We start from the raw sequence: 13,859 nt of genomic DNA on the forward strand, positions 1-13,859 counted from the left end.
TCAAAACATCAAATTTACTAGATATATTTTCGATCTATAGGCAGGTTATTGTAACCACCGTGAAATTTTTTACAGTTTCGATATAGAGTAATCTAATTCCTATGAAAGCGTTCATAATATATTTTGTTGGAATTAGAAATACATACTATATATTGTATAAATCATTTGATTCTGTAAAACTAATTTAATTAATAGTAGAAATAATTATATTTTTGTTTGGTGAACTATTTTTTTTTTTTCACGTCTTAAATAAATTCATACAAAGAGCATTTTTCATTTTTGTATCCTTTTTTCGCTAACAAACATTCTTAGAGTTTTATAACTTAGACTTTTCTGAGGTTGTTAAAAAAAACATTTTTTTCTTTTTTCATAGGAATTAGATTATCCTTTATCGAACTGTAAAAAATGTCCACTTTCGCTTTTCCCGGTGATTAATAATAATTTGGCTATAGATAGGGAAGTTGAAAATGTCCTTTACACGTAAGCACTTGTATTTGAAAACAAAATTTTGATTGCCAAATTACACTGTAGATAGTGATTGTCCCTCATAAGGGTCTGATACAAATATGTGTTAATGTATTAATTATGCTGTTGTATAATTTGAAGATCCTGATATAAAAGGTTAATTATTGTTGTAGAGATGGACGTGAGCTTCAACAATGTGGTGGAGAGCACCCGGCAGTACTTCCAGGGGGTGCCAACACCCACCGGCCCGGGGCAGACCGGATATAGCTCGCCCGCCCTCTGGTACCAGCAGGGGCAAGGGGGCGCCGAGCACCAACAGCAACCTTCCAACAGGTCAGTCATTATATGTTATCTCTTATCGAGAGGTCTCGGTCATATCTTATCGCTACTGTGATTGATAAGCACATCTCCTTAGGAGGTTGTGCCGTTGAGATTAGTCTACTACGTTCTTGTTCTCTGCCCACAGGCTACCTTCGCTGGCTCCGTTCTCGACGCTCAACTATCGCGGTAGCGGAGGGTCTTTGCCTGCCATCAGCTCTGTCAAGTCCACCGGCCAGGCGTCGTACGATGTGAATGCAACCACAGCGAGGTACCCCAGCCCCAGCGGGTACGGTAACTACTACGGCCATCAACAGCAACAGCAACAACAGCTTCAGCACCACATCCAACACCAACAATCGCAGCAACAGCAGGCCCAACATCAACAAGCTCAGCATCAGCAAGCCCAACACCAGCAAGCCCAACACCAGCAAGCCCAGCACCAGCAAGCCCAGCATCAGCAAGCCCAGCACCAGCAAGCCCAGCATCAGCAGGCCCAGATCCACCAACACCAGCAGCAGTCCCACCAGCATCAGCAGCAGCCGCAACTGCAACATCATCAACAGCAGTCTTCCGGCAAGGAACACCAGTCTCAGCACCACCACCATCAACAGAATCAGCAATCTTCCCAGCACAGTACACTACAGAGTTCCCAAAGTCATCAGTCACACCTCGTCCAAAAGCATCAAGCGTTACAAAGTCATCAGCAAGCTCTGCAAAACCATCATTCGGCGTTACAGAGTCACCAGCAGCAATCGAGTCACCAAGGACACCAACAGCAATCGAGTCATCAAGGACATCAGCAACATTCAAGTCACCAAGGACACCCGCAGCAATCGAGCCATCAAGGACACCAGCAACATTCGAGTCACCAGGGACACCAGCAGCATTCAAGTCACCAGGGACATCCTCAGAGCTCGCACCAGTCCATGCAAGCTCAACAGGGACAACAGCAGGTGATCACGAACCACCACACCCAGCAGCAAACTCTTTCTCAACACCAGGTTCCGCCCAACCACCAGTCTCATCAGCAGAATTACCAGGACAACCAGCAGCAGAACCTCCCGCCCCATTCCCAAATGCTGCAACTGCAGAACCATAAACAAGTGATTCAAAACCATAAGATGCAACTCCTGCAAAATCAGCAAACGATGCATTCGTTACAACAAAATCATTCTCCAGTTCAGCACAACAGCAACATACAGCATCAGTATCCAAGCCAACAGTCTTCGCACCAAAGCCATCACTCGCACCAGATGGCGATACAGAAGTATCAGATGCAGAACCACCACAGTTCGTTGCAAAACCACCACCAGCCAGTGATCAACCAGCTGCAACCTAGTCAACAGATGACCCACCAGCAGCCCAACCAGGGTCAACAGCCTCAGGTTGCGCGTCAGTCCCCTCTGGCGGTGAGCCAGCAGCACATGACAAGGCAATCCCCTCATCACCAAGTGTTACCGAGCCACCATCAACAAACTATTACAAGACAGTCGCCGCACATATCCTCCCACCAGCAGACCATCACACGGCAGTCGCCGCACCGTCAAAACCTGCCGAGTCCATCGGTGCTCCAGCAACAGTCCATTACGAGGCAGTCTCCACTCGCCAGCCCTCCAGCGGTCGGCTTTGCATCTCAACCGTCCAGTCACACTAGCGGTCACCAACAGGTAACCTATGCCGATAACTCATATATTGACTCTTGTAAAGTACAATTCAATGTAAGAAGATATCAATAAGGGATCTGTATTAGAAGTCTACCAAAATAATTAAATAATGAAAAAGTAACTAAATATAACTTGTTGCTATTCAGATACAGAAAATAGTATAATATTTTTATTTAATTAAAAATTTAATACATTTGTTTTTGTTTAGTAAATATTAATACGTAATCTGAGGTTTTATTTGACATTACTTTCAAGATTCTAATTAAGTTGTATTATTTTTTAAAGGGTTTCTTCACGACGAATGTTACTGGAAGCCGGACGACACCTACCGGAAGCGCAGCCATTCCTGTAATAAATCAAGTAAAGCGAGAGTCTCCGCTCGACCTCTCGGTAAAGACGATCCGGCAATCCGCGGACTCGACGGCGGATCCAGAGCATGTCTTCTACACTTTTCACAACGAGTTCATGCGAGGTAAAGCTTCTGGTTCTGGTCATGGCCAGCAGCCGCTGAGCGCCTCCAAGGTCGACTTCCAGCCTTTCACCGTCCCCACGGATGGCAAGAAGAGGAAGGAGGCTTATTACACGCTCCCATCCGTAAACAGCTTCAGTAGGGCCTATGACAAGCTGTACCAACAGCAGCCAACTCAGCAGCAGCTGCAAAGATCAGGGGGTCTCAAGGCGGAAGCAAGGTACAGTCAGAACTACCTCAAGAGGCCGCCGGAACCGGAAAAACAACAAGCCTCCCCGAAGGTGCCCAGGATAGACACCTGGAAGCAGACCTTCGACCAGCAAATAGAGAAGCGGTTCAATTCATATCTCTCATCAATCGCAGTAAACGGTGAGAAGAAGATGCCTTTTGCTTCGCCCTCCTACCCAGAGCAGAAGCAGAACGGGGCCGACAAGAGGGTCCTGAGCATCTTGAGGAACAGCTTAGAAACGAAGAACCAGCAGGTGAACCATGCCCAACCCAAGCCGCCCCCGCCTGCCCCCAGGTACCTCGAGACTAGGCTACCTCCTTCCACTGTGGTGAGTATTATTCTTATTTCTTTTCCTTATCAATAATTGTGTTTAATTTTATTTCTGTATTGGTAAGGGTATGTCTAACATAATATACAATCTTTGACATGTAGTACTTATATTAAATGGTTTACAAATGGGATGTGGTCTCAAATGTTAATGATTGATTTGAAAAAGTTCCAATCCCTGATAGAAACTTTTGATCAGCATAACTTTCTTCTGTTCCTCCGCTCACTTCATGAATAAGATCCCTACATATCTTTTATCATATATGTATTTTATATGTTGTTTCTTATCGAACTAGTCCTTGCTTAGCAAATCCTTCATTTTCCCTACTTTGGTAATTCCTCAACCATTTCTATCTCTCAAAGCCCCTTCTCTAGCTTCCTTTAAACACCACCTTTCCTTCACTTGCTTCTGCTTAAGCTATTATTGACAAGTTCTTATTTATTTATGCCTCGAATAAAAATTATATATAATTTTAAAGAAAGTAAGAATCTACATAAAATATGTATTGAGACAATATTTCAATTGTTTGTTCCTCCTGATTAGATGTTAGCAGTATCATAGTAAGATATTTTAATTATATTATTTCAAATTCTTGAGACAAGGTAATTATTTATTAAATAACTCAAAAATTCGTATCCATTTCTGTCTCAACACTTTATTTTTCACCAGTCCAATGTTTCGGCCATTTCAGCCATCTTAAAGGACATCTTCAATACAATTTCTTCCTCACATTAATTTGAAGTTTCTTTTGCAGGCTATTCTGCCCTGGTCATTTTCTTTATTATAAGTTAAAAGCCTATTTAAAATTTAAAATCATTAACATTTAATTTTCCTCTATAAGATTATCAACAATTAATACACCACCATATAACAAACCATTTATCATAATGGTTAATAATAAATGGTTTGTTATATGGTGGTGTATTAATTGTTGATAATCTTATAGAGGAAAATTAAATGTTAATGATTTTAAATTTTAAATAAATAGGCTTTTATCTTATAATAAAGAAAATGACCTGGGCAGAATAGCCTGCAAAAGAAACTTTAAATTAATGTGAGGAAGAAATTGTATTGAAGATGTCTTTGAAGATGGCTGGAATGGCCGAAACGTTGGACTGGTGAAAAATAAAGTGTTGAGACAGAAATGGATACAAATTTTTGAGTTATTTAATAAGTAAGATATTTTTTAACAATGGCTTGTATGGCCTGCACATACTAATTTCAAAACAGATTGTGTTACTACTCAAAACTTATGGACACTTTTGACATGTTCTTGCTCATGAACTAAACCTGTAATAAAATTATATATATAATTAATCATAAAGTGATTATGCTAATAGACAATGTTCACTTGTTAAGATGCGTCCGAATTTACCTCCATTTGGAGCATTAAGTGGAGACAGGAACAGACTGCAGGTACCGAGGGCAGTGGATTCAATCCAACGCTCAGTGAGCAGCCAGGATGTAGTGGACATCACGGACGATGATGAACCACCGCAGCAGGCACCATCGAAGGGTGAGCTGGATGGACTGGCTGCCTTTTTGGCTGCTAGGATTAGAACTAAGGCAGAGTTAAAACAGGTAAGTCGCCTATATTTTTTAATATGTAATAATTTTAAGAGCTTAACATGTGTGAAATTTATAATTTATGAAAATCTATCAGTAATACTAAAGCATGATTTTAAAAACTATTCACGGAATTTAAAATGTTTTACCTTTTAATACTTTGTGCATGATAAACCATAAATGAATAAATTTATTAAATTAAAGTAAAGACTGTATGAGGAAAGCGATATTAAATTTAAGTAAGAGGGAAGAAAGTAAGTACTAACTAGATTTTCATATGTATTTTATTATTTGTTCTTTCCTCTTACTTAAATTTAATATTAATTTTTTAATACAGCCTTTATCTTCTTATAATACTTAGACTATATATGTCTGTCTACACTATTTATGTATCTATAATGTTAGTTATTTTCTAATCATTCTTTATATCTTTTTATTCATTAGTTATCTTTTTTATGTTTTAGCCCTTAGGCTTGAAATTCTGGCCAAAACCTTTGTACTAATAAATAAGTTTCTACTTCTTCTCCACTAGCCACTCCCCCAACTGAATTATATATAAAATAAAATAAGAAAAATAATTTTAATATAAAATAAATTGAAATTTTATTTTCTATACTTTGAAAAAATCATTGATATAAACTGAAGGTTAGTTTAAAAAAAAAAATTCTCTTCACTATTCCCATTCTTATTGAGTTTATTCTGCCAGCTTTTAGCTCCCTTTGATTATATTACTTGACAAGTACAGATTTAATCCAATATATTTTTTCATATTTCTGAACAGTTTCTTATGATAATTTATATTATTTCTTTGTCTTTAATTCAAAACAACTCTTAATAGCAGGTTACACCAACCTCTAAAGATAATGGTGGTAAAGCTCCTCCTACACCCACGAACGCTAGCTGCAGCAGTGGGCACTCTTCGCCGAGGACACCAATCTTCTCATCTATGGAAAATAAAGGTACAATATTTCTTGCATTGGCTAGTATCTTCATCCTTTAATTAAAAAATTGAGACTTATTTACTTTTGCTCAGCCTTCACTGGCTTTCAATACTGATGGAAGCTGCTTATGTGGGATTCTGAAATCTTCTGGAGTCTCGTTTCACTCTCATGCAAGGGAGAGAAGCTTGATTCAGGAGTCCTAGTTTAAGCATAAATATATATAATATTCACACTCGATATTTATAAATGTCTACCTTAAATACATATACAAATATTATTATTTATATTACATATTCTTAAAATGATATTTTTCATGTACAGATCTAGTCAAGAGCTTTTCGAGTTCTGAAGGTAGCGCTACTGGAAACAAAGGCCTCCTGTGGAGCGTCAACGCTCACAGGCTCTCGAAAGAAAACAGCCTTCTCTCTTCGCTACCGAGAAGAAGGTATATTATTATTACAAATTTTATAATCATTGATAAGATATAATTATTTAAAAAAATTATATATTTGGCTATAAGGTATGTTAAATTAGATATATTCAAATACAAGGCAAGAGACGTAGTGGCGACGAAAGAAGATCCCATTATTCTGTTTGAATGGACTCACAAAAAGCTTGCTTTTTACTAATGCATATAGTCTATTTTGGTTGAGGTTTCTTGACTGCTTTTTTTTTTTCACTTTTCTCTTTCATGTAACTAACAACATACCTGTTAATTATCTTTATTAATTTCTTACTAACATAAGTTGTATCTATATTTGTAGATTATTCTAATTCTTATCTATTAGTATTATATCATTTCCATGTAAAGCGTCCATAACTCCTCCCTTCTTTGTTCACCTTGTAATTTTTATTATCTTACTTCTATCTGTAATGAGCCACTAGCAACTAATCCCTCAGCCCTACAGGGAATCTAAACGTTCCCACAGTACCGCTATCAGTACTATATTCTTCTGTCATTTTTAAAATAAGACCCCTTTAACTTTCCTTAGATATCAGAGCTCCATTGCTATTGCTTTCAGCAGTTTCTAATGAAATAAATATGATTTTTAAATTATTTTTATTCTATATCCGAGAGGGGAAGAGGTAACTCAGTGAGTAAGGCGCTTTGCTATCAAGTTTATTCTGTCAAATTAGCCATGAGTTAACCCGTGGGTTTGAGAGCCCTTCTGGAGCACATCTAGCCTCTATAAAATATGTAACCTTAATTATGGGGTAAAACTTATCAGATTAGTGTGATCTTAGCCAAATCTCCTCTTATTCAAGAAATAGAACTTCCGTGCAAAGTACTGAACCTATGTTTCTTCATGGGTACGTATAGTACAGATTTTTTTCCTAACATAGTTATTTACTTCTCTAAATCTACACGACCATTCATTAAAATAGATATTGATAGATTTTACTCTGATAAATATTACAACATAATTGCTTTGAAATTATTGAACTAGAGATTTTCTCTAGAATGATATGAAATTCCTTGGGTTAGGATGATGTCCTCTTACTAAGTTTGAGAACCTCTGTTGTAGATAATTAGAAATATTATGAATTTTTAGATTTAATTATTCTATTTTTACTAACTCTAGAATGTTTGTTACACAGAGTGATTTAACATGAAATCACTTTATAAATTGTGAATTTTTTCTTAACTTAACCATTTCATTTTCCTTATTTTTAAAAATTTATTACCCTTCTTTAAAATGTAATTTGTGTATGTAACTTGTATTATTGTAATTTGTATTTTTATAATATTAACAATTAAACTCCTGGACAAAGGCTCTAAAAAAACATTACTAAATTATTTTCGATGAATATGTTTTTTGTTTTTTATGCATGATTCATTCATACTGTAGAATCTATTTAAAACTTTATTATATTTCTTTTTTAGGACTTCATTTTATACTCTTTGTCCACTTTTTCTTTCTTTATATCATTCGAACAATGTTCCGGGCACTATAAGCTCACTGTCAAGTTCTTAAAATTAAAATAAATAAATAAAAATTATTTTCAATTGTAAAAACATTTTTGGAAAACAGTACTAACAAAAAATAAGGAAATAAGGTTTTAAAAAATAGGATTTACGTTCAATTTGGAATATATAAAAAAATTTTTCAATTTAAAATGACATAGGTCTACAAATTAACATTAAGTCAAGGAAAAAATAAAGACGATAACTAGGAAATTTGAATTAATCTCAAAACATTTTAGATTTGTAAATGGTTATAAATTAGTGAAGTGAATTTATATATATTTAAATATTTAATTATTTGCAAATAAATGTGTACAATAATTAAAATTTATTAAAATGCAATGTAAACTTTGTTGGTTGTAACTAGAGGAATTGTAAAACTGTTGATTGTAAATATATTTATTTTTAGATCTTGCTATATGTTGTTCGGATGACATAATGATTAAAGAAGTAAAGTAAAAGGTATAAATTCCTGAAAACAAAAACAATGTAGATTAACAAATAAAATCATTTGGAACTTAAGTTGTGGGATTACAATCAGAGATGGGCAAAAATTAGCTATAGTTGAAACTAATTGCCAAAATTGCCATGGAAACGATGTTTATTTATCAATGGTTCATTCATGACTACGGGTCGTATCCATGGCAACTTTAGCTATTTGTTTTATCTATAGCTAATTTTTGCCCATTTCTGATTACAACTAATTATTTATATTTAAATGAAGAATCTATATTTTATAAAATTACTTTTGTCCAGCTGTTTACATAAACAAAAGAATTATACTAACCAATTTTTTCTCTTAATAAAGCACATGCTTTTTTTGGGCTTATTAAAGCACATTTACATGTTTCTTTTGTTATTTGCTTGCACATTAACTGCTTGGGTGATGGGCAGCTGGGATTTGTTGGATTCTGTCTGTTATAGGGCTTGCCCCGTCGCCGCCACTGCGGAGCACCGCAGTTCCTCTGAAACGTCAGTCTTTGATTTCAGGGACTCTGATTCTGAGGGGAGTGATGTCGCCCTCACGGATCTAAGGCGAGGTAGTATTTCCTCTTCGTCTCTTATTCACGCTCCACCTCCTCCACCGGCTAACATCTCGGTAAGTGTATTTCAACATTTATATTTTTTTTTATTGTATCTATCAACAACTTTTGGAATATGTTTAGTCCTGTGTATAAGGGCAGTATATGACATTCATAAAGCTTGAGTGCTATTTAAAAGTTAATGATGATAAGATGGTTAGGGGTACGGTCAGTAAAAAACGCAAATAAGCAAAAATTTATTCATTAGTGCCATCGTTTCTGCCAGAATTTCGAGCCTTCATCTGGACTAAGAACAAAAAACATGATAACAACCTGTTATCAGCGGGTAGGGGTTCAAAAGGAACCTTTGCTACCCCAACAATGAAGAGTAATGGGAATAGAAGATATGAACTTTCGAATTTTGTTATTGTTGTATTTTAAATAATTGAACATAATAAAATGAAAGTATTTGAAAACAAAATATACAAACATATAAACTAGAAAATAAAATAACTTAACCAAACTATTATAATAATTGAAATTAAGGTTTAACAAAGAAAAAAAAAATTGTCTATATATCACCGTGGGTGATTGATAGGGCCCTTGCTGTCAATAGGTTGTTTATGTCCTCGTGGAGATAAGTTTGAAAGAGGATTTGTCCGCCTTCCTTGTCCCTATGGAGGATGAGCCAACTTTGGTTGTAGTCCTCACGCCTTGGCGAAAACTAATTAAGCTGATGGAAATGGCCAGACAGCTGGATACTAAGACAGTGTAGTGAGAAGAGACGCTCGAGCATGTGTATGTGCATACAATGGGACTCTAAGGTGTCTTTACTTCTGCCATATAAATATTAACAACTGAGAGTAGATTTTCTTTTTTTTAACATAATAACAACCATGCGTTAGATAATTGATTATTAGACCATATGTTGGCTACAACAACAACCCATAAATCAAAGGATATACACAATAATTAGAAAATAACTAACATTATAGATACATAAATAGTATTGAAATACCTGTATACTGTAAGTATTGTAAGAAGATAAAGCCTGTATGAGGAAAGTAATATTAAAATTAAGTAAGAGGAAAGAACAAATAATAAAATACATATGAAAATCTAATCAGTAAATATATGTACAACCTGAAAATTATTTCAAATAAAATGATGAAAAAAGTAGGAAATAAAACGTATATTTAGGTAATTAAATATGTGAGAAAAATAACAGGATTAAAGAAATAAAATATAAAGTTATAAATTACAAAAGGAATAAAGGCATCCGAATATTTTAATTTAAGATTAATTATTAGGAGGAAAAAATGAGAGAGAAAATATATGCAATAAATGAAATATGTAAGTAAAATACTAGAATAAAGAAATAAAATATAAAGTTAATTAAGACAAAAGGAGTGATTAGTTAATATGTGAGGACATGTAATTAGTAATAATATGGTGAACATCACTTAGTAACTTGGGTAAGGAAGAATTAATGAGAAAAGAATAGAGAAGGAGAAAGGGTGTAAAAAGAAAGAAGAGAAGAAAAAGAAATAAAGCATAAAGAACATACTGATTTGGTCGAGATCAAAAAGCGAAGTGAAATGAATGCCATTTACTTCACTTGGCTTTACCATCTTCCAACTTTTTTATATTTAAAAGTTAAATAAATTAAAAACAAGGATCTCCACGAAAAATAATTTATTTATTTACAATGTGGACATGATGGAGAATCATTTACTACAAATTATACTGTCTTATTGGCGTACAGAGAGGTGTGAGAATTATTAAGAGAAATACAGGAACAGATGTGGAGAACAGACTTTAGTACACAACCTGTCTTTAGGAATTTTAGTTGTGATGGAACCTTTTTTTTTTTCATATCTGGACAAATGATGTTAACCGGTAAAAAAATATAAATCCAAACAGATGTAAAGAGTTGATATCAAAATGTTATTAAAATTTCGATATCTACAATTTACATTGGCCATTAATGAAATGTTATTAACACTTTCAATGAATCAGTGCTAACGAAACCAAATGTTATTAACATTGTTGTTAGAAATAGCAGTGTTTATAACCTTTCACTATTGACTGGTGTAAATAGTATACATCAAAATGTTAATAACATGTGTCAGTAGTGTTAATAAATGGAATATGGTCCGGGTGCACTCAAATAGTAATATTAAGTACTATTTTAGAATAAAAATAGTATATAATATTACTATTTGAGTTTAATTTGACCGCACCCGAACCAAATTTCATTTATTGATACACACAGTCAATCAGCAATCTTCCAGTTAGTAGTGTTCTTTCTGGTGTAAACCCACTATAAGAGTCAGCCTCACAAAACTTGAAAAGATCAATTTTACTTTATCTAAAAATTTTATTGTAAAGAGGCATTTTCATGAAAGTATGTGACTGGACAGTAAATACTTTACCATGTCAAAACTTCTCTTAAACATAAATTCCATCTGTGTTCCCAACTTGAGGACTTCAGGTTTCGATTGAAACCCTTTTCAAGTTTCTTCTGGTTGAAAGACAGTTATATAAAACTTTACTTTGTCTTTAAATATTTTTATATATTTCTTTAATATCTATATTAATCAGATAAGTTTGATTTTTAATTAAACTACCTTTTCTTGATTTGTAGCCTGAAGAAGAAGAAGATTTCAACAAGTGGATAGCATTATGTGAGGAATTAGTGATCCAGCTTCAGCAAGGCGGTAAAAGTATTCGAAAGAAATTTAAACGGAGGTTAGATGATAGTATTTATATCAAAAAGGAGGAAGAAGGTGAAGATTTGGATATTAAGATCAAGAAAGAATTGGTTTCTGACAATAGTAGAGATGGTGGATTAGAAGATGATAAAGAAGCATTGCAGTTAAAAGAAAGGCCTATGGTAAATTGCAAAAAAATCCGTCAACAAAGAAAACCTGGGCCCCGAAAGAAAAAACTCAAAAAATTCAATTGGCAAGACGAAGTATGGCAGTACAAGAGGCCTGTTCACCTGACAATGATGGGGGAGAAATGGCCAAAGGCACCGTCTTCACTACCGGATTTAGATCGTCTCAACGATCCTCAGCCCGAGCTGCTCGTCAAAGTGGAAGAGGATAACAAGTCAGTCGCAAAGTCCCTCGGAGAAGGAAAATCTTTCTTAGATCGCCTTATGCAGCGCTACTCAGACAGGAGAAAAAAGGCTAAAATATATGAACATAAAGATCCGCAGACATCTTCATCCGAACTCAGCTCTACGCCCAAAACTGAAGAAGCAAATCCGAAAACGGAAACGATTGCCGGCTTCAGGGACGATCTACCTGCTGAAGGTGACCTACCTCCGGATATCAAACCAAAGATTAAAGAAACAAAACTTAAACATAGAGATTTGAACGAAGAGAGACCGGCTTCTGCACCTCCACCTGGAGTCACTAAGCTCATTGTCAGGAAGAACAGTGGTGTGATCAGGAATCCCACATTCGTGAAGAAGAAAAAAGGTCTCATACTGAAGAAAGGAGAAGCACCAAGATTGATACCAGAGAAGAGATTTAAGACGTTCAGAAGGAAATTAAAATCATCCGGTTTCGACTATATCAGGAAGAAGAAGAAGCAAGTAGTAAGAAAAGAAGGAGACCCTCCACGAGAAAGAAAGAAAGTAAGTGTTTAAATGTTTGAAAAGTCTATATATTATAAAATTACTATTAAAAAAAATCTTAATTTGTTTTTTTTTCTTTGAAGAAAACAGCACCACTAACTGAACAAGAAATTCAGGCAGAAATCAAAGGCTGGGTCCTTAACAAAGGACTTGGTGAAACTTTACTCCATCGCGCAGCAAGGATTGGCAATGTTGTAAGTTTTATTGTAATATTATTAAATGGGATAAATCTAGTTTAACATTTTAAGTAGTTTTGTAATCTTTCTGCTCAGCTATGCTAATAGAAAATTAAGGTGGTTCAGGAGACCCATCCTACTTTAACTGCAACTTTTTTTTTATTCCAAGGTTTAGTTTAAAATTTATAATTTTTTTAATTCTAACAAATGAGAATCCAATAAAAATTCAATAATAATATCGATATTACATTATATCTCTCCAAACATGGACCAATATTTTATGTCTAATGGAAAACCGATATTGTCTTACACTTACTTAAAGCTTATATTAAAATTATGTAAAGCTCATCAGTAATTTCAATTTAAATACTATAAAAAAAAAAAATTAATCAATTATAATTAAAATATGTATATTTCAAAAATCGACTGATTAACAATTTCAATACATGTATTATGTATGTATTGTATTATACTGATAGGATGGATATATTGTTGATATAGTGATTGATTGTAATAGACATCATAAACTCAATAATCATGATAAGTGAGATTGTTGTAATAATAGATAATTTAATACATTAAAATCAAAATTAATTGATTGGTGCATAGTGTTCCCTAATTTAATAATGTTTTATAGGTTATTGACTAAGATAACATTTGAAAAATACATAATAATCTGCAACAGTTTGATAACAATGTATATTATAAATAAGGTAGAAAATTTATGATTCAGAACGTTTTTTAAAAATGATTTATAATGATCAGAATGTAATTGAAATTGTTAATCAATAGATCTTTGAGAATGGCCGAAACATAGGAGTTACAAGAAAATAAAAAGTGTAAGACTATATGGACATTTTTATTATAACTGATAAACAGACCTTTCTCGAACAAGATATTTAATTGTATACAAAGAAATTAAATGTATATTGTAGTGTACCTGAAGATAGGGTGATGGCTTTGAAAAACATTTTATGATTAAATTAATGAGTTTCTGAATACAGATATTTTCACAACACCCGATTAGATACAAAAATTTTAAATTCAATAAAAATTTTCATAAAAT

At 34.2% G+C, this 13,859-nt stretch overlaps 1 protein-coding gene across 1 annotated transcript in view; it reads left to right on the plus strand.

The window, feature by feature from the left end:
- Positions 1–638: 638 nt before the first annotated feature.
- Positions 639–13,859, plus strand: part of LOC106690241 (uncharacterized) — a gene marked incomplete at its 5' end in the record, with an annotated part of 21,887 nt that continues 8,666 nt past the window's right edge. Inside the window, 9 exon segments of the mRNA XM_014435598.3 lie at positions 639–798; positions 932–2,453; positions 2,736–3,476; positions 4,836–5,057; positions 5,881–6,001; positions 6,305–6,428; positions 8,874–9,048; positions 11,619–12,617; positions 12,701–12,811. Of these exon segments, the coding sequence (XP_014291084.1) occupies positions 641–798; positions 932–2,453; positions 2,736–3,476; positions 4,836–5,057; positions 5,881–6,001; positions 6,305–6,428; positions 8,874–9,048; positions 11,619–12,617; positions 12,701–12,811 (4,173 nt within the window).

The sequence above is a fragment of the Halyomorpha halys genome, unplaced genomic scaffold (genome assembly GCF_000696795.3).
Source record: "Halyomorpha halys isolate HHAL.00 unplaced genomic scaffold, Hhal_1.1 Scaffold1629.1, whole genome shotgun sequence".
NCBI classification, from domain to species: Eukaryota; Metazoa; Arthropoda; class Insecta; order Hemiptera; family Pentatomidae; genus Halyomorpha; species Halyomorpha halys.